Source organism: Aptenodytes patagonicus, chromosome 13 (genome assembly GCF_965638725.1).
Source record: "Aptenodytes patagonicus chromosome 13, bAptPat1.pri.cur, whole genome shotgun sequence".
NCBI lineage: Eukaryota > Metazoa > Chordata > Aves > Sphenisciformes > Spheniscidae > Aptenodytes > Aptenodytes patagonicus.
The window spans coordinates 109,906-129,387 of record NC_134961.1 but is presented as its reverse complement, the minus strand read 5'-3'; the positions used below and the strand labels follow the sequence as shown (position 1 = coordinate 129,387).

Here is a 19,482-nt window from a genome sequence, read left to right as displayed (position 1 = left end):
TATTATCAAAATGTTTAAATTACTGTAGGTAAAAGGCCAGAGATTGAACACCACTATTTCAGGCACTTGCATGAGACAAGTAAACGTGAATTTCCATTCAAGGAGCTGTGAAAGATTTTCTTTCTCTTTACAGAAGAGAAAGCCTGGGTGTGACATAATATGGTATTTTGAGTTGCAGAAGGGACTGAAAAACCTCCTGCAGAAGGGATAACAGAGCAGAGGACAGACTTCCTCTTTGGATTAATAATTTCACACAACATGAAATACAGACAAGGACTTGTTACCAACAAAAGGTGCCTCTCTAAGTCAACCACCTGTTTGCTTTAAGTCAGGAAAGAAAGCATTACAAGGCAAACTGCATGTGTAATGGAAAAAGAATGTTCCTGTTAAAAGGCTTTGTTCAAATGAGTTCGCTATCTTTCCTGCTCCAACCCACTTCTGTGCAAGTTAGGCCAAACAGAAACTAACCTGGAGAGCTGAGTCTTCCTGGAACTGGTGTACATCGCAGCTTAACCTTCACCTGGCAGGAATTGACCACAATATTGTCACTGGGACTCAGATTCCGCGTGCTGACAATTCCAGGGGCATAGTAGCCTCTCATCAGTAAGTAATTGGTATGAGATGCTTGACGAGCTTTTACTTCTATTCTCCGTTTGCCTCCAGAGCTGTCATCTAAGTCATCATCATCGTCATCATCATCCTCAAGACCTTCTTTTCCCAAACTACAGCAAACAGAGGTGTTTTGTTTGTTTGTTGAGTTTTTCTTTCCAAAATAAGAAAGTGACTCATTACACTGAGCAGAGCAAGAACACATGCTATTCTGCATTCTGGTCTTTAGTCACGAACAGCTGTGGGTACGACCACAGCAGGCTGATTTAAAGTGCTGAGAACAAGCCACTACAGAAAAGAAAATACGCTAAAGGTCCCTGGAAAAGGAAACTCTCTCTTTTTTGCAAACATGTTGAAATGAACCCAAAATATCTCGGCTTACAGTGCTGAACCTCTTTGGTTCATCATGAGGGAACATCTGTCAGAGCACAAAGGCTGAGACCATAAGGGGTACTGCAGTATAAGGCAGACTGTTTATTTTTGAGGGAGAAAAGGAGAAGAAAGAATTACAGACCAAATAGTTACTTTAAAAAAGAAAAAAAACCCACCAAAACCAACATAAAACAAACTGCAGACAGCCTCAAAGTAAAGAAAGAATAGTAGTAGCAGCCAGAATAGATTTCCCAGAAACAAACTTAGTCAAACCAACACTATTTCTTTCCAGGACTCGACAAGAGCCGTTGTGGATAAAGGTGAAGGCTCTGAACAACCTGATCTAACTCTGAAGTTGCCTCTGTTTTAAGCAGGTTATTCCAGAGACAACCAAAGGTTCCTTCCAACCTTTTCTAAGATGAGTTAGACCTTAAGTACCTTCTCTTAAAACATATTTAAAACCAAAAGGGAACACATCATTTAGAAAAAATAGTGCGAGTACATAACCAGTTGGAAAACTGGACTCACATGCTTGCACTCAGAAAGGAGACTAGGCCAGGGTTCAGTGTATTTTTGCTAGTGACCTGGGTGATAAAATAGCTTATTAAGTTTGCATGGGATCACCAAACTGGAAAGGCTGCAAGTTTATGAGAAGACAGGATTTGCATTCAGAACATTTCCAGCAAACTGGAGAAATAGTCTGGAAAAGGGCAGGAAGCAATTTCATATGGACAAATGCGTGTTATTTATATAAAAGGACTATGCACCTGTCCTCCACACTAAGAGGAAACAATTTTTTTTTTTTTTTTTTGGCAAGACCATGGCCATTCATCATCTTGGCATGTATTAGCAGGCATATCACCTATATAACATGATGTAATTGGCACAGACCTGCCAGCAAGAGCATGGCATTTGTTTTTTGACATCACAGTTCAGTGTAGAGGAAAATAATGAGAAAAACAGAGGTCTGGATAACATTAATAACATACCAAAAACACAATTAAAGGAATTGAGGCTGCTCATTTTAAAGAATAGCATATTATGGGAGAAGGACTATGATAACAATCTTCAAATATGTAATAAGCTGCTCTAAAGAGAAAGAGAACAAAGTATTTTCCATGTATGTATACAACAGGAAGCAACAGGTTAAACTACAGCAAGAGATTTTAGTCGCATTCTAAGAAAACACGTAATGATTGTAAGGATAACTATTCATAGGATTAGACTGCCTAGGGACAGAGTTTCCATTTCAGTGGTATGCAATTACTGGAGGCTTTAAAAAAATAAAAATATCAAAGAGGAGACAATACATAGCACCAATATTGTGGAGACAGGTTTCACTGATAAAGCTGAAGCCTCATTACTAATCCTTCTTAGTCCTTGAAACAGGAAGGTACAATGTTGATGAAAATGCTCATCTACCACACACTGCTCTCCTTTCCACATTAGCTCTGATGGCAGTGAAGTGCCTAGCAATTTAAATGTCACATATGTGAAGACAAATGCAGTCCAAGGCTATAATGACAGGCATTAACTAAAGTGCCATTAAGTCTTCAGAATGCTCCCTCAGAAATAAAAATCTAAACAATATCACAGTAAAACATGCCACAATACAGTGAAGAAAATGCTAATGCCTGTCCAATTTCATTCCAGTTATCCCCAAACTGTATTTACTAATAGAAGTAACAGTCTTTACCTTTTTATCACTTCATTTTCCACCATAGTGCTGTCCACCACAACTATCTGCTCCGGGATTCTCACATTCACAGATACAAGTCCCAGGGAGAATAGGGAAAGCATCGCCACACACTGGCCGCCAGGTCCATCCATAGGAAATGCAGTCATTCCTTCAGATGCTTTGTTTTCCTGATCTTTAAATGAGAAGTTATCTGGCTGGTCTGACTTTTCAGCATCCTTGAGCTTCTCGAGGAACTGAAAGGACTCTGTACAAATTGTACTGGGAAACCGCCATGTAAAAACTCTGGACAAAAAGACAAATTCAAAGCAGCACAAAACTTTCATAACCTGTTCTTACTGTATATGAATGGCAGCACAGAGCAGCCAAATAGTTGAAGTTCCATGCTAGAGCTGGTGAACTGGTACCTTCTACATCTGCTTTCACAGTCCTTTTACTAGTTCCAGAACTTATAGTATTTATGCACCATGTAAAGGTCAGGTACTATATAGCAAGCACAAAGCACAAATCTCATCTTCTGCTTGAGCACTGAATACATTTACAGTTAAACTCTTCTCCCCCAGCCCTGACATCCAGGTACAGCACAAAGTAACTGGACAGGAAAAGCAAGCAACCTTCAAAATGACAAGAGTACTAAAGAAATCTTTCCACCACATCTAGAACTTTGGTGCTACCTCTCCTCTGCACGTGTCTTTGTAAAGGCTTGCCCAGCAACCTTGGCTCTATTCCCTGTACGGCCCTAATTGCTAACTGAATAAAAGGCAGGCACACACGCGCGTGCACACACACACACTCACTCTCTCTCTCTCTCCCTTCATCTCTTCGGCTTCAGCTGTGATGGTCAGGTTCTTTGCTCTAGGTACTGCATATGTATTCTCTCCTCCATGCCAAGCATGCCTGGGTAGGTTCTTTTATTTGCTCAAACATTGACCTTTCTGACACTCACCTGTAGTAACTCTGAGACAGCTGATATGACATGGGTACAAAAGGCAAAGCTCGGCTTTTCTTTGGTCCCAGCGTGTGAGTTACTCGACGGCGATTGACCAAGCTTCTCTTCTGACACTCTAGGAAAGCCTTCACAAGAATGTCATCCCGGTACTCCCGGTACAAACGGAACGTCTGCAAAAAAACCCCCGTTCAATGTAAAAGGCAGTGTTGGCTCCGAATCCACTGTTCGACTCACCTACTTGAGGTTTACATTAACTAAATGAATATGGAGCTACAAGCCAGAATGTAAGTGATACATATAAATTCACTTAACTACACTATTCTATTCCTTTTATGGGATTCCAGGCTTTCCACAGTAAATGACAATTAAATTAACTAAATACTACCGAACACTTGATATTCAAAGTGTCAGATCAGGCTCAGATTCAAAGATCAGGCTCCCACTAGAGTTATATATGTAAATATACACTCATCTACAACACAGTTTGGTAGATTCTTCCTATCATTTTACCAGGAACATTTGCTTCCACGAGCTCGGCTTTCTAGGCTCCACTCTTTCCTGCTGATGAGATATTAAACTCCCTTTGAACTTCTAACTTTATTTTTTTTTTTAAGTGCCTGACTGATAAATGATATATTATTGTGGTCCCCAATGCTGAAGGAGAGGCTTCCCAACACCAGTGTCAGCTGGACACTATGACTGTCTTTGTGATATCTCCTCCAGAGCATAATTCCAACTGCTCAAGTAGGCACTAAATCATGATACAGTTTGACCCAATGGAAGGGATGTGGAGTTTATTTCGTATGGGTTTTTTGGGATTGCTTCAACCTCACATCTTGCAATCTCATCCTCAGAGAGGAAAGCAACATATTGAAAATCTGCCTAGACTAAAAGCAGAAGAGAATAATCCCCACAGAATGGATACAAATCTAAGTTTCTGGGTTTCTTTTCTCCCATTTGAAAAAGGCATATATCAAAGTAGGAAGGAGAAACTCTTTAGAGTTGTATGACCAGTAAAGTTTGGTCCAGATACTGTACCTGAAATGACTGGCAAGATTTCATCTGGTTATCTGAGAGTGCCAAAGTGCTCTGAATCAGATTCTGTAGCACTAGAAAATGAATATCATAGACACTGAAAGAAAAAAAAAAAAAGTTTATTCATGATGATTTTTGAGCATGAGGTACCTAACTATTAAACTAGCACAAAAATATACAAACTCAGTCACCTGCTTCTGAAATAGATGTATAAAGGCATGAGATCACTACAGCTGAGGATCACTTATGTAAAAGAGCCCGTTACATTTTCCCTGACCTTCCACCCTGAATTTTTGGATCAGTCCAGATAATCCAACACAAAACAAAGTTCTCTTTGTTAACATCTCCTCCTCTTAAGGTACAGCACCCACACAGAAAACATACACTGTTGTCCTAATGATAACAGACCACCACATGGAGAAGGGCATTGCTGCTGTCATTTTATTCATCAAATCTATAACCTACGTCAGAGGTCCCTACACCCTTGTAAAGTATTTTTTCATTAATAAATTTATACACTGCAACAAACAGATGAATTAGAAGAATATGACTTTCACAGATGTGAGGGCTGGCATGACCTTGGAGTCCTAATGGGAAAAAATGGTGCTACTGCTACTCACCTGCTTAGACTATCCTCTTTTGTGTTTTGATTTGTGTCTTCTCCGATTGCCAAAACTCGAAATCTAGTTAAGGGAAGGGAAAGGAAAACACTGAAACAAAAGTAACATTCTGTGATTTTATATCAACCGTGAAACCCAGAGGCTGACAAGTGCAACTGCTAGCAAGGCAAGTGTTGAAACAGCGCAGGGGAACGATCTGCTCCAGCAGCCCTCAGTGCTAGCGTCAAAAATTAAAAGAACTGTCCAGATCAATCCCCCTCGCTCCACTAAGCTGTCTGCTGACAAGGAGGTAAAACACATTGACAGGAGACAGTACAGAACTGTATGGATTTGCTATTCTATTGAGGTTTTGGACTTCCAGTTACTGTTGGCAGCACTTTTGCTGTAATGTACAGCTCTTCCCAAAGTAAGAAAATTTACAAAGGTGCTAAATTTGTTATCGTGAAATGGTTTGAGACGCAAATTTTCACACTCCTCTCCAAGCGTTATTCATCATGAAAAAGCTTAACGATCTGAGGCTGGAGAATGCTACACGAGGCTGAGTCCTCTTCTGTATCAACAGTTTTAGCAGCACTGAGATGATTTAGCTGAGCAACCAGCTACAAATTGTGATATAAAATGCGGCCAGTTAATCTGGAAAATGGTAAAGGGAAGTATTCCATTCCATTAAAATGTTACACCTGAGTACCAACATCTCTAATAGCAAAGTTGAGGATTTGACAATTTTTGAAAATCTGACATTGTGAATTTCTGGTTTACAAAAAGTCTTATTTAGCAAAATGGGAATGGTTTAAAATAAGCAAGCTTGTGCAAATAACTGAAAATTAGTTATATGTATTTAGGAAGTATGGATTTGAGAGAAACATTGCTTTTTGTATTTACTGAAACTTCTTTTGATACTAAGAGTACAAGTAAAAGAGGGTGTAAAGCACGCATAGCAGAGAAGAGGTCTACTCTGAATTGCCCTCCTCTCTCTGTCTCAGCCCACGTGCAGAGCCAAAAGCACCAGAACTAAAATACCTGGAAAAGAGTTCTTGCAAAGTATCAGGAATCTCAAGTTCGGGATTCCCCAGGGTTGAACTGAATTTCTCTTTCAGTCTTTCCACAAACTCTTTAAACTCCTTTGCACAAACCTTTGAAAACAAGAGACAGAAATGTTATCAACCTCAATTTCTCAGAGTGGGAAAAGACCCTCTACTTTTAAAGCATTCATGGAAAATTCTAGTAGAAATAGCTGGTTTTGAATTATCAGGTCAGAAACAGTACAACAGACAAGAGAATGCATCAAAAAAGCTCTGTGGAGGATGTGTTTGCTGATCTACTTAACAGTTGCAGGTTCTGTCTGTAATCAAGCTCACAGCTACAAGCAACCCACCCTGAACACATTAAAAACAGTTACACTGGATAGCAGCCTAAGATCTCTTGCTAGAGCTTTCTTTAAGCTTCTGCTTAAGTCTTTTTTTCTCTTCATACCCTTCAGGCTTTATCATGTTCTCCATTAAGTCTGTTTGTACAACCATGGCTTGGAGGACACCTGTTAGACAAGAGGAACAGTCCTGTATCTCTCTGGAAACAAGATTTTATTTGCTTCCAAAGACCGACTTTAGGGGTGGGGACACGTGCATTTATTTCAGCAATGTCTCACCAGTGAACAACTACTCTTCATTTAAACAAAAATGAATCTAACAACAGAACTGGTTGGGATTTTCTGACAATAATACGAATTGTCACTTCTGGATAAAACCAAAGAAAATCTTGCTGTGACATTGTCCCAGTTGTGAAAAAGTTTTGAAATTCAATATGGAATTGTTTTCACTGAAAGTGTAAACAACTTTTCAATTTGAAGTTGTGGTTGATTTAAGCCACAAAAAGCTCAAGAATTAAATAAAGTCTTTTGACTGATCAAACCAAGGGTTCTCTCATGAAATTTGCTTACATTCCTCCACTCATCCACAGAAGCGAAGGCATTATTTCGACATGCAACCAGAATAAAAAATAAGAAATTGCAGAGCAAAAATGTTTTCTTGCTCAGATAACGAGGAGGCTGAGAGGATTATAAATAAATAAATCAATCAATCAGCGCATACGGATGCTCAGTCATGGATGTTTATAAACAAGCACACTGAAAAACCAAAATTTTTGTTGCACAGCAGTGCTGTTTACGTGCCTTTGGAAGGCTGCCGCCTGTGTCCACTTTACTCTCAAAATAGCAATGACGCTGCATTTTTACAACGATGCTATTTTTAACATTGCTAAGGGTACAAGGGAGGAGAAGATATGAAATCACAGTAATCAAAACAGTGCAAGTACTCAGTAATCCAAACAGCGTAAAGTACTCTATGACCTTTAGAATACTTCCCTCCTACCTGTGGATCTTCATAATTATTGTCTCTATTCATGAAATCTTCAATGAGGGCTTTATCTTGGTAAACCTCAGCAAGGCAAACTCTGCAACAGATACAATTGAAGGTGTTGTACATAGCTGACATTTTCCCAATTCAATACAGATTTGATAGCACTAGGGTACAAAAAAGTTGAAATTTGTGTTCACACGAAATAAGACAAAAACATAGGAGGAGCATATCCCTTCACTTGATTTCAGGAGAATTTAGCCTATGCCTAGAACATAGACAGAAACCTTCTTACTTATAATTAAGATAGGTCTGTGGATTTCTGACAATATAACGAGCTCTTCGTCCAACGGAATGAGAAGTTTTATCGAGGGACTCCTCAAAGCTGGCATGCATGATATCCCGAACTACTTGCCATGGAACAAAGGGCCCTTTTACCTGTGTGAAGAACAAAAGTGTTCAGAGTTAAACTTCAGCTTTTACATATACAAACGATGGTTAGAACCAGGATGAATTCCTAGGACTGATGAATGTGTGTTCAGCACATAGACCCCTTAAATAGGGGTCCTACTAAATACCTTTGCATTTAGCACATGACTAGCAATTCGGCACAGCATGAGCAGACTGTCTTCTTGCACTGTCCAGGTGACACGCAGACGTGTCATTCTCTGCAGGGCACTCTGGTCAGCTTCATCATGGTAGCGGAGTCTTTTGCTTTTTTCTACAGAATCTTCTTCTAACAAATCCAGAAAAAAACCAAACCAAAACCAAACCAGTTAGTTATCTCAGCACTACATATTCTGATTAATTCAAACTCCTATCACAGGCAGTATCAGCACTAATTGGAGTTTGTAAGAATAAAAGACAAAAGCAGAGAAGAAAGTAGCAGTTGAGAAAGTAAGATGCATTAATGCCTCTCCCAGGAATGAGAAAACAAGCACTTTAGTCAGCAAACTGACTACCTAGAGCATCATACCATGAAGAATCTTTAAGCCAGCTATCAAAAGTTGATGGTGAATTGCAAGGAGTTAATCTGGTGCAGACACGATAAGAATTTCTTCAGTTTGTACAGTACAGTAGTGCAATCACGATTCACACACAGGTAAGAGTTACAGCACGCTGCTGTTTTTCTCCAGAGCTAGTATACAGCCCCAGGACATCTGAACCTCTTCACTGAAAGAGGCATCCCAAAGAGATGGCCAGTAAGTTTCCGTTTCCCACACTATGTGACAGTCACATCAGCTTTTCTAAAGCAACTTACAGCAGGCATATGCATTAAAAAGAATGCTTCTTTTCCTGATGTGCTGGTTAGTTACCTTTCTTTTTCTTCTTCGTCTTCTTTCCAATGTCTTTCCTAAGCCTCTTCCTCTTTTGGCTTTTTCCACCTCTCACTCGTTTGGTTCGATCCTGGCTTGGTTCTTTACTTATTTCAAAACATTCCTCTTTCTGGACAGGTGACTCAGATCCTACCTTTCCTTCTCCCAAAATATTAATTTTGTTACCTAAAATGACACATATTTACAGTAGTGGAGCTTTATAGCAATTACATTCTCCAATATTAAGGTATAAAGAGCAAATGCCAACGTTTCAGTATATTAAAAGACAGATGCCCTCTCAGACTTGCCTTTTGTTGGTCAAGTCATTTCATGCCACTTCTCAGCAGCTCACACAGAATAAAATCCCACATAAATGAGGAATCATCAAGTAATTACTAAGTCTAGCATACGGTGCACAAACACAAAGGAACTGAGTTGAGGTTTTATATTCAGCCTGAAGCATTTCCTCCTCCTTAGCTTAAATGTTAGGCTATGCGATTTCAACAGTGCCTAGTCATACAAAACATCGGTCCCTCTAGACTTTCTGCAAACTGCACATCAGAAATTACAAAGGATAAAAAAATAGTGTTCTATAGGAACAGAAATTATTTACATATCTATTTTACTGCCCCAGAAGCATCCCAGATCATTGTAAGGAGACTGGAACAACCCATGTCACCAATACTGGATAAAGAATTATTGTTCCATATATGCAGAAATAGGGAAGGAAATTATTTATCTATTTTACTGCCCCAGAAGCATCCTAGATTACCATAAGGAGACAGGAGTAACCCACATCATCCATACAGGGTTTAACAAAGACAGTAACAGCTATAATACAGTTACAGACCCCACCACCAGCATCACCACCTTACCTCCAGTACTGAGTGGAAGGGGGTGTTTTGTTAAGAAGGTTTGGAGTCTCACTGTCAGTCCGTTTTCAGAAACTGTACTTTCCTAAGACAACACAGCTTTCAAAAAGGTGATATGCAAAAGGAGTGCGCTGGTTTTAACATCACTATACATGATATCCTTTGAGATACCATGTATAGATACAGAAATACATTTTCAGTATAAAGGAAAAGATCCCTGGCTACAATAAGGAATTCATTTGTCATTACTACCACATTATTTGAATAGCTCTAGAGCTTTTTCTTAAATCATACTGTACAGACCACTAGATTATGAAGGTTAGAACTTCAGCAAATCTCAAGTTTAAAAGAAGTCACCACTGGAAAAGAAATGCTTGATTCCTCCACTGCTACAGAGGCTGAGCAGAATTTTCTGTGAAACAGTATTTTTTCAAAGCATTTTACATTCCAAAGGAACTTCTAAAAAGCACAAACCCAAAATGCAAACACAAACATTGAATAAGTGCCTCCTACACCATATTCTATCCATCTTAAATGTGAGCCCAAACCGATTGCAATGTATTAGTTTTGCCATTCTCAGCAAAACCCATTTCTCTTGTGTGGAATTCATTGGTGACAGAAGCCGGTCACAGACGTGGAGAGGAAAGCCAAGACTGAAGAATTGCAGGAGGTCCTGTTAATGCTGAACAACTAGGTGACAGAACAGCAGATGAAATTCGGAGTGAAATGATCCTGCCTGAGGTCAAAACTAAGCAACTCTAATTTTACACATAGGCTCTAATTTCAGCACTACCTGGGTACGGTAATTTTCAGTTCTGTGAAAGTACCTGTTCAATGCTTGGTAATGGTCAGAAAGCAAAGCAAGTGTAAGGAATTCTTAGGAAAGGAGAGCAACACTATGCAGCTATGTTGGCCACAGCCTGAATGCACTATGTGATTCTATTTTAACCTTAAAAAGGATATAGTAGAACTAGAACAGGTTAAAAGAAAGGCAACAAGAATGATTAAAGGCAGAACAGGTTCCATGCTGGGAACAGTTAAGTAATCTAGTAGATGCCAGTCTTTAAAAAGAGATGATAATGGGGAATGTGAGAGATGTTTACAAAATCAAGCGAAACAGAAAGGGTAATGGGGAATGGTATTTTTCACAGCTTCCCTTAGTACTACAATTATTAGGGAGCTTAAACCATCAGAAGGAAGTGGTGACACATAATAGGACTTTGATAGTGTTTACTATAGTGTAAACACTACTATAGTAGTGTTTACTTTGCTACATGAAGTTGTAGATACTAAAGGATTTACACGTGTCCAAAAAACAATGAGACAAATTAATGCTAAAAGAAAAAGCTATTAACAGCTTTGAAACATCACCCCCAGGTTTAGAATGGCCTTGAGCCAAAACTTGCAGACATCTGGGAGAATATTCTGAAGAAATATCACTATACATCTACCTTGCTCTTACAGCCTTCCCTACAAATCTTTTATTGGCAGCCAGCAGAGACAGGACATTAGGCAGAACTGGGATGGCCGTTCTTATTTGCCTATGTTGGGCTTCCTAGGATTTTTTTTTTTTTCTTTTCTGTGTGTATTTCCTCGTTCTGGATGTTTTAGTTTTCACCTGACAACTTCTACATTTCAGAAGGGCAAGAGGCACCACTAAGTCATCTAAATTGCTTGCTTAATAAAGTATTTCTCCTTTGGTTGAATGTGTTATCGAATTCAGCTCAGATAAAATTTACGTCCAATTCTTTCATTCACTTCAGCACCAAGATTTACCACATTTGGCATTAATTTCTTTCCAGTGATGCAAAGCCTCACTGAGACACGTGACTGAGAAAGCATGCAAGCAGTAAGGTGTTGCTATCAGTATCTCAACCTTAAGAATATTAAAGTTTGGAAAAGTTATTACAGTACATAAATTTTAAAATACCTTCCTAGTCTTATTGATGATGTAGCTTGTCCAGATCCAATTACGTTTTAGATGCCCATAAAAGCTGGAATCCAGACCTGCAGCTCCTAACCCGTCTCCGGGGATAGTTCCATCATCAACCACCTCTCGGCTGCCTCTAGGAGAAAGAGTAACAAAACATACAGTTATTTTGCAGGGAGTGCCTTCTCAGCTGCTCTTAAGTGACGTGTGTGCAATGTGCAGAACTCTCCCCTTGCCCTCCCAATTTAGACAGGGCTGGGAAAGAAGAGGAAAAAGAGAGATGCTCCTTCCCTTAACCCTGTTCCAGAAGTAGCATGACAACAATACTTTTCCATTAAGTTTTAATCCCTGATATTTAATGACTGAGCTTTCGGTTTAAAGATTACACCCAGAGCAACTTCATTATTGTTAACTAAGCTCCGACAGGCATGTTAAACTCTGTTCTCGGCACTGTTCCTGCCACAGAACTAGAGAAAAATACCTGCTCAGATGAAAAAACTTTCTCAGGACAAGTGTGGGGAAAATCTTCCACAGGAACTAAAGGCAATCATAACCCTTTTTCACACTGACTGTCAAGCACTGGTCTCTCCAGTTTTCTAACAAATACATTAAAGCCTGTTTAAATACACATACAAGCCAGAAAAACAACGCACTGCAATTCTCTCCCTGGAATTTTGAAACCCTGTTTTGCCTTATAAAAGATTTTTTGAAAGCTACCACGAAACAATTATTTCAGTCAAGCTTTCAATAGACAACTCTTTCATTATAACATTACACCACCAATTAAATCCAAAAACTGTTTCTTGACCTTAAAGACGTTGCAGTCATCTCCAGCCTAGCTGCAAGTAAACACCAGATATCCAATTTAAAAGATTTCTTACCATACAGCGGAGACCACATGTGAAAGCTGACAAGTGGACTGAACAGAATTTTTTTTCTATCAGCAAGGATTGATGGAATTAGGTTCCCTCAACTCCATTAATTTTTTTAAGATAACTTGATGTATCTACCTGTAACACTGAACTAACTGAAAATACTTTTAAACAGACTGTTTATTAAAACATAATAGAATATTGACAAAACTAAACCACAGTGCACAACACAATATAAAAATTATAACTGGCATTCTGCATGGCTGTCACAGGTCGTCAGTATACAATCCTCTCAAGTATTCTGGTTGTGATTAGGCAGAAGATGAAGTGCTCCAGAGATCACTTCCAGATTTTACCAGTGTACACCAATACCATATTAGAAATTAATCTATAAACGATGTGCAGCAAAGTGCAACACAAAAGGACAGAATTCAGAATGCGACACTGGGGAGCTACTGAAGCTACAGGGTACTTGAGATACCACGATATAAAGCACAGGAACAGAGAATCTTTAAATTTTTCCCTTGCATTAACTGTACTTAGGAAGTGCTCCTTCCCTCTCAACGTTGCTTTCCCCAAGACTCTTGCAACACGCATCTGTACTACTTTGGAAGGAAATCTGCATCTGTTTTTCCCATTCCTCTAATAGAAACCTGCTTGCTGGACAAGTTACGTGTAAACATGATACATAACTACACGTCTTTTTAATCAGATAGCCTCTGAATTACACAGAAAAACCCCACAACACCCAACTGAAATGCTAGAGTCTTAACTGCTTTTGCTATTGAGTAACAACCTCAAAGCCAGAACCGTTCTTTTTGCCCGCTCTATTCAAGCAACAAAGCAAGGATGAAGATGACATACGTGGTATATTCCAACATCGCACACTTTCGTTCCAGATTGTGTTTGTCCACTGCTGACTCTTGTTCCATTTCTACATCTAGTGCAGTCTCCTCCCCTTGAAGATTACTTTTCTTTGAACGAGGACAGCGGACAACTCCTAGACATACAAATGGGTTTGACTATCAGCATGAGAAGTAAGACTTCAACCTATTTTCAATCCACCCTGCTATGGCAAACTACTGCTCCCAAACAGTACTAACATTTTTGCCACTTCTCGATAAAACATGCTACCTTCTCACAGAGGCTAATGGTGTTCTAGTTAACTACCAGTAGAAGGCACTAACTTGCCCAAAATTGTATTCAGGGCAGAAGTAATGGGAGGCTGGTACCCTTTATAAGTACAAAAATTGAGCAGTTCGACCGATATTCTAGGTGTGGATCCCAGCCTTTCAGATACTCCAATGTGGCAACAGTCCTCAAGAAACAATGCGGCAGGTTGTGACTGCTGAAAAACAGTGTGAACGTTTTGCATGTCCGACACCTTCATGTTGGATATATTTAGGATACAGCAGAGGAGTCACATGATGGTTTTATCGTAACAGAACTCAAAGGTAGGGAAAAAACCTGATGTCTGGCTTACTACTGCTTTTTGGCTGCCCGTGCTACAAAGACAATAGGGCAGGACTAGATCTCAGGCAGGTATCTGATCTGGAGGCTCAATATAAATTTAAATCCAGCACAGAGCAATTTTCCCCCCCAAGGCTCAACATGGAAAATACTGAACTGGAATACAACAAACCTTCCATAAATATGCAAACTGGTGAAACAATATCATTCCCATATTTTGGGGGCTAAGAGTAATCATGGTTTGACTAGCCTGCAAAAGCTGCAACAATCACAAACATGCCACCATTTGACAAATGTGTAAGGAGCCTTTTGCACATAACTGCTTCAATGCAAAAGTAAGACAAAATTACAAATAGATCCTTTTACCTGGCTGACTAAATTACAGAAATACAGAATAGAGTTGTCTAAGGTTTCAGGAGAAATCTCTTACCTCCAGTTTCTTTTTTCCCTTTTTTGATAATGTATACTTGGTGTAGCTGTATATCCTATTTAAAAATGTAAAAGGACCAAACACAAAAATAAACTAAAAAAAAAAAAAATGGGGTGCATAAACTCCCTTAACTTCCACTTCTCACCTAACTGAAGCTATCTATCAGAAAGTTTAGCAACATTTTCCTATGGAAAAGGGATCTCTGTTTAAACTGGTAGAGACCTATGGCAAAAATATTCTAGTAACTGTTTTCAAAAAGGCTTTTTCGTACCTGGATTAAAATCTTACAGGGCTATTATCAAACTTGATACTTCTAACAGGACAGTGAAGTTTTTCCTTTAACACTGCTCTGAAAATGTCAAGTGGATCTCAACTTCATAGAATTATATAGACAGAAATTCTAGCTTTTTTTCATGCACAGGGCGACCAGACAAGAGAACAAATCATTGGAAGTGACAAAACAGAGCCTGCCTCAAGTTTTAGGAAAGGAGGAGGAATTGCAGTATAAGAATATATAATTATACCATACCCAATGGTGTGTTAAGGCAGACACACTGCAAATCAAACCAGAAGTTTTCCACATCCTGCATGGTATTCAGAACATATAAGCGTCTCTCAAACGGCCGGCTACTTTGAGCCAGGTTATAGTGGGGGTCACAGATAGTGGTATCAACAATCACAGCATTTCTCTTCATATACACAAAGACCTGTCAAATACAGTGTATTTCAGGCTGGTAGGTAGAAAAAAAAAAAATCATTGAAATTGCCTAATTTACAGGACACACAACTCCATCTAGTTTAGGACTGCTTAGCATTTTCTCAGTCTTTGCTGTTTTGAGCCAGTACTCTGACAGAAGATCCACCCATCCCCACCCTATTGCATTGTATTCCCAAACCTCCCTTGCCAGCGATCCAGAAATTTCGTTTCTAGATTTAGAACAGTTTCTTTTCCGCCTTGTGCACAGGATATTCCAAGTTTCAACAGAGAGTGACTATTTCCTACAAGCTCTCATTCAGGATTTGAATAGATGTGTTTTGGGGCCTAATTATCTTTCTTATCCTCATAAAGTATACGTTGGGACTGCTTTCTCCTTTGCATGTGCTCTCTATTTATAAAAAGATGCATACATATGTCATTATTTTACTCTGATCAGTGACTTTATTCTGTGTCAGACATCCAATGGATGCCTTGATGGAAAAGAATGTGGCATGCTCATTTTTCATAAAGTGTTGCCAGTCTGGAACCTCCCAGATCATTATTGCGTGTAATGTTCAGCATTACACATTTGAGTAGTCTCTTTCCAGAGGAAGAGGTAAAAATTATCTGCACAACTTGCAGTATGTCACTTGGATCTGGAGGTTCAGTAAAATACCAGTATTTTACTGAACTATTTAAGGTAATTACAAACCCCAAATCTTGCATTTATTTCACTGAACAAAAAAGAATAATGGCTAAGTTAAAAAAATTACCTGGTCTTTGTCTTGAAACTTCTCTGTTGGGCCAAACTGTATCAGTCCCATATAACATAATCTTTGAAGGTTTTCTACCACTGAAAAGATGTACCTCCTGCAGCAGTATTAGGAGTATTACAATTAGCACTCATGAAAACAATAAAACTGATACCAGAAAACATGCCATTTTCATGCAGCAAACTGAAGTTTCGGGAAACCACTGCTTTTTTGAAATACTAAGTTTTAGAATTTCTGAAGTGGTATTTTTGTTTGAATTGACAGCCTATGGAAAACGTATAATATCCCAAAGCTCCAAATTTCCTTTCCTCAAATCACAAACACAGTATTTTGCTACCAAAATTTTAGTTAGCATTTGGCTAAAGAACAAAATTAGCCAGAAATACCGTATGTAAAAATGAATTAAACAAGGTGAGAACACCAGCAGATCTGCAGACAATTTCATGTTACGAAAAGAAGACGTAAGTAAGAAAACATGACTGCTAAATATAGGCTGATAAGCCTTCACATGTGTACATATAAAGAACTGGGCAACGATCCTTGTAGTTAAGGTTGTTTAGAATTACTGCTCCAAGAAACTGCTTTCAGTTGCTTATAGCTTTGGCAGAGCAAAAAGTGCAACATTTCCCGTGCTGTATATCTACTTATATGGGAAAACTCTGGAAGTTGCAGGAAACTTCTGCAAGATCTAGTTTCTGAGAGAGAGTTTGGCAATGATTAGCTTTGTCCACATTTAACTTCACCAAGATCTAAGTTTTTCTGTGCAGTGAAGTGGGAATTGTATTTTGGCAGGAGTTTTCTCTAGGGCTCTGAAAGATCACTTGACAAGCCCAGAAATACTGAAGCAAATTTGGCTGAGTTAGATGTTTTAGTGAATGGGGGGCAGAGAGACAACATGGTTATACATCATACCGTTTTGCATAAACCTATCAGATAGAGCCTGCAAATTTCAGAAAATACCATAAATATCCAGTATCCTGGTTACTAAGATTTAGCAAGTAATAGGTTAGGAGTTGCAAGCCTGAGCTGATCACGAGTCTTGACAGCTGATACTGTCTAGCACTATTCACTCACCAATGGCATGTTCGCAGGTTTGCAAAATGTTGTATAAGCCTCCAACCATCCAAGTCCATGCCATTAGCAATGACTTTCTGGGGAAACTAACATGGTGCTGTTGATTCCACATATTCAAATCACTTTCCTTTAACATTGCTTTCCCTTCCTACCTTCAGTCCATTCTCAATTTTTAAATCTCCTAGATGAGGAATGGCAAGCAATGGCAGATATGCCACTGAGAGCATGAGTAGAAACTGAATGGTAGGTATGAGAGGCAGGAACTGGGAAACGTGGCATCTTCTGAAAGATGTATGAAGGACAGCAACATTTAGACTCTATTAAATTCTGAATTTAGCAGCAGTCAGGAGCGTGTTTTACACAGAAGTAGCATCCTGCTGATGAGTTATGAAGGACAAAACCTCCCAGTTCTCAAACACTGCCTGACAGCATGCATGAATATTGTTTATTAGTTTCTTATTACCTTCCACTTGGGAGAGAAAAATACAAATTGGCACACTATCCTTAGAAGATTGATGATCCTTGTCTTCAGTAACAAAGTTCTCTGACACAAACAGGAAATAACTGAGAAAAGAGTCAACCACTGCTGTTTCCTCCCTAGAGCCACTTACGTTGACTCATCTGCTTACCTTTTGTAGAGAAGCTGCTGTCGGACTGACCTTGGAAGAAATCTGATCAGAGTGTGTTTTTTTAGCGGATCATTTAAAAAATCTTCCAAACCATCCACCTAGAATTATTTTAGAAGTTAATCAAAATGCAAAATATAACTATCCTTTAAAGTATCAAGCTTTTCTACCAAAACTGTCTGCTGAAATATTTTCTAAGCAAATGCTACTGCTTTTGTAAAATGTTTAAACACTATTCTTGTTCATTAGCGAGGCAGAAGATTCAGCGAGATTATAAAAAGCTCTTTGCAAAATATTAGCTTAAGAATTTGCAGTATTACAGGGCTATACATTTTTTCAGTGTGGCTGTAAAAGCAACTAACTTTTCTGGAAAAGACTATCAAGAACTAAAGTGTCTACTCTCCAATGGCTAGTTTTATTAAAATAGACTAAGAGGATATTTGTTACTGCTTATAGGTACAGTTGATACTATCAGACTTCCAAGTAAAACAAATGTGAAACAAAAAAGCACTATACCTTGTAGCTGACTTGTACTATCTGAACAAAGAGTGAGAGAGGCAAGCAGAGAAGAATGTCACTAACAAGAGCCCATCCAAATCCAAACTCTCTGTGAAGCGGGAGAGGAGGGACATAGCGCATCCATGACACATCATCCACATACACTAGGAACAAGAAGACTGGCTTAGATTCAGACAGGACAAACCTAATAGTTATACTAATAGTTTTACTGTGAGTGTTCAAAGCAGAACACATTTGGCAGGTCATAGTCTGGAAATCTGAAAATCCAAAGTGACCTGAAAATTATCTAAACCATTGATTTTCAATCTTTTTTGAAGTAGACTTTTACCTTTTTTCAGTGTTGAACCACAGCAAAGCCTGGATGAAGTCAGGATGTGCCACTTCTTACCTGTTTGATTAGACAACTCTACTTCAGTCTCCTGTGCCGAGATTTCAGGATTCACCACAGTTGTCATAATTTCTAAGGTCCCATCTGGCTGCGCTTCAAGTACAGCTGCATTCACATCCAGCCCTCGTTTGCTGCCTTTTTTCTCACCATCACTACCTCCTTTTTGCCGTGTTCCATTTAAAGGGTGTCCATAAATTAAGTACCAGAGGAACATGTGGACCATTCTTAAACGGGGCATTTTGGGAAGAAAGCCAAGAGAACGCCCAAGTCCTGGAACTGGGAGGGAAGATTAAGTAACAAACAGAAATAAAAAGAGGATTAGAACAGGAGAAATAGCTCTGCAAAACTGATATGAAGAAAACTGGAAGGAAAGATGGGCAGTTGAAAGTAAATATAAGTCACAAATATTAAGTTACAAGTAGTAAAGAAGTAGTAGTGAATATAAATATTCCAGTTCACAATTGTAAAAAAAGCAGCTAAGAAAACATTGGATAGTGAGATTGCTTTAACGTAAACCCCATTTTTCTCCTATAAAAGAGGGAACACCCCCCCCCCCCTTGTATTTTAGGAGAGCCCAACATCTGAAAGTGATTATTAATAAAAAATAGGAAAGGGAAAGGTGACAGAAAAAACAAAGTTAGCTGTACCTGTAACAGGGTGATAGTTTTTTAGCTGCGTTATGCCCATTTTTTCATCAGTTTTTCTTGCCCGACTATTATTATCGGCTTTACATGAGCCTTCTTGCGTTTCTCCTGAATCAGGAGCTGCCTCTTGCCCCAGGTTGTCTTCCTCAGCATGGTCCTGGGATGTCGGTGTCTGGGGAACTTTAATCCTGTATTAAAACCACACAGCAGAGTTCAATTCCTCTTCTTTCCCGACTTCA

At 39.0% G+C, this 19,482-nt stretch overlaps 1 protein-coding gene across 2 annotated transcripts in view; it reads right to left on the bottom strand.

Moving 5' to 3' along the window:
- Window positions 1–19,482, bottom strand: part of GTF3C1 (general transcription factor IIIC subunit 1) — a 43,271-nt gene that overhangs the window by 6,963 nt on the left and 16,826 nt on the right. For both annotated transcript variants that reach the window (XM_076350626.1, XM_076350627.1), the window contains exons 14-32: window positions 19,247–19,431; window positions 18,600–18,875; window positions 18,209–18,354; window positions 17,696–17,793; window positions 15,993–16,089; window positions 15,052–15,229; window positions 13,487–13,622; window positions 11,751–11,886; window positions 9,824–9,905; window positions 8,949–9,134; window positions 8,211–8,368; window positions 7,928–8,070; window positions 7,648–7,729; window positions 6,302–6,414; window positions 5,282–5,344; window positions 4,665–4,758; window positions 3,624–3,796; window positions 2,678–2,962; window positions 469–722 (exon numbers count right to left, since the gene is read on the bottom strand). In XM_076350626.1, the coding sequence (XP_076206741.1) occupies window positions 469–722; window positions 2,678–2,962; window positions 3,624–3,796; window positions 4,665–4,758; window positions 5,282–5,344; window positions 6,302–6,414; window positions 7,648–7,729; window positions 7,928–8,070; window positions 8,211–8,368; window positions 8,949–9,134; window positions 9,824–9,905; window positions 11,751–11,886; window positions 13,487–13,622; window positions 15,052–15,229; window positions 15,993–16,089; window positions 17,696–17,793; window positions 18,209–18,354; window positions 18,600–18,875; window positions 19,247–19,431 (2,885 nt within the window). The remainder of the gene's footprint in view (window positions 1–468; window positions 723–2,677; window positions 2,963–3,623; window positions 3,797–4,664; window positions 4,759–5,281; window positions 5,345–6,301; window positions 6,415–7,647; window positions 7,730–7,927; window positions 8,071–8,210; window positions 8,369–8,948; window positions 9,135–9,823; window positions 9,906–11,750; window positions 11,887–13,486; window positions 13,623–15,051; window positions 15,230–15,992; window positions 16,090–17,695; window positions 17,794–18,208; window positions 18,355–18,599; window positions 18,876–19,246; window positions 19,432–19,482) is intronic.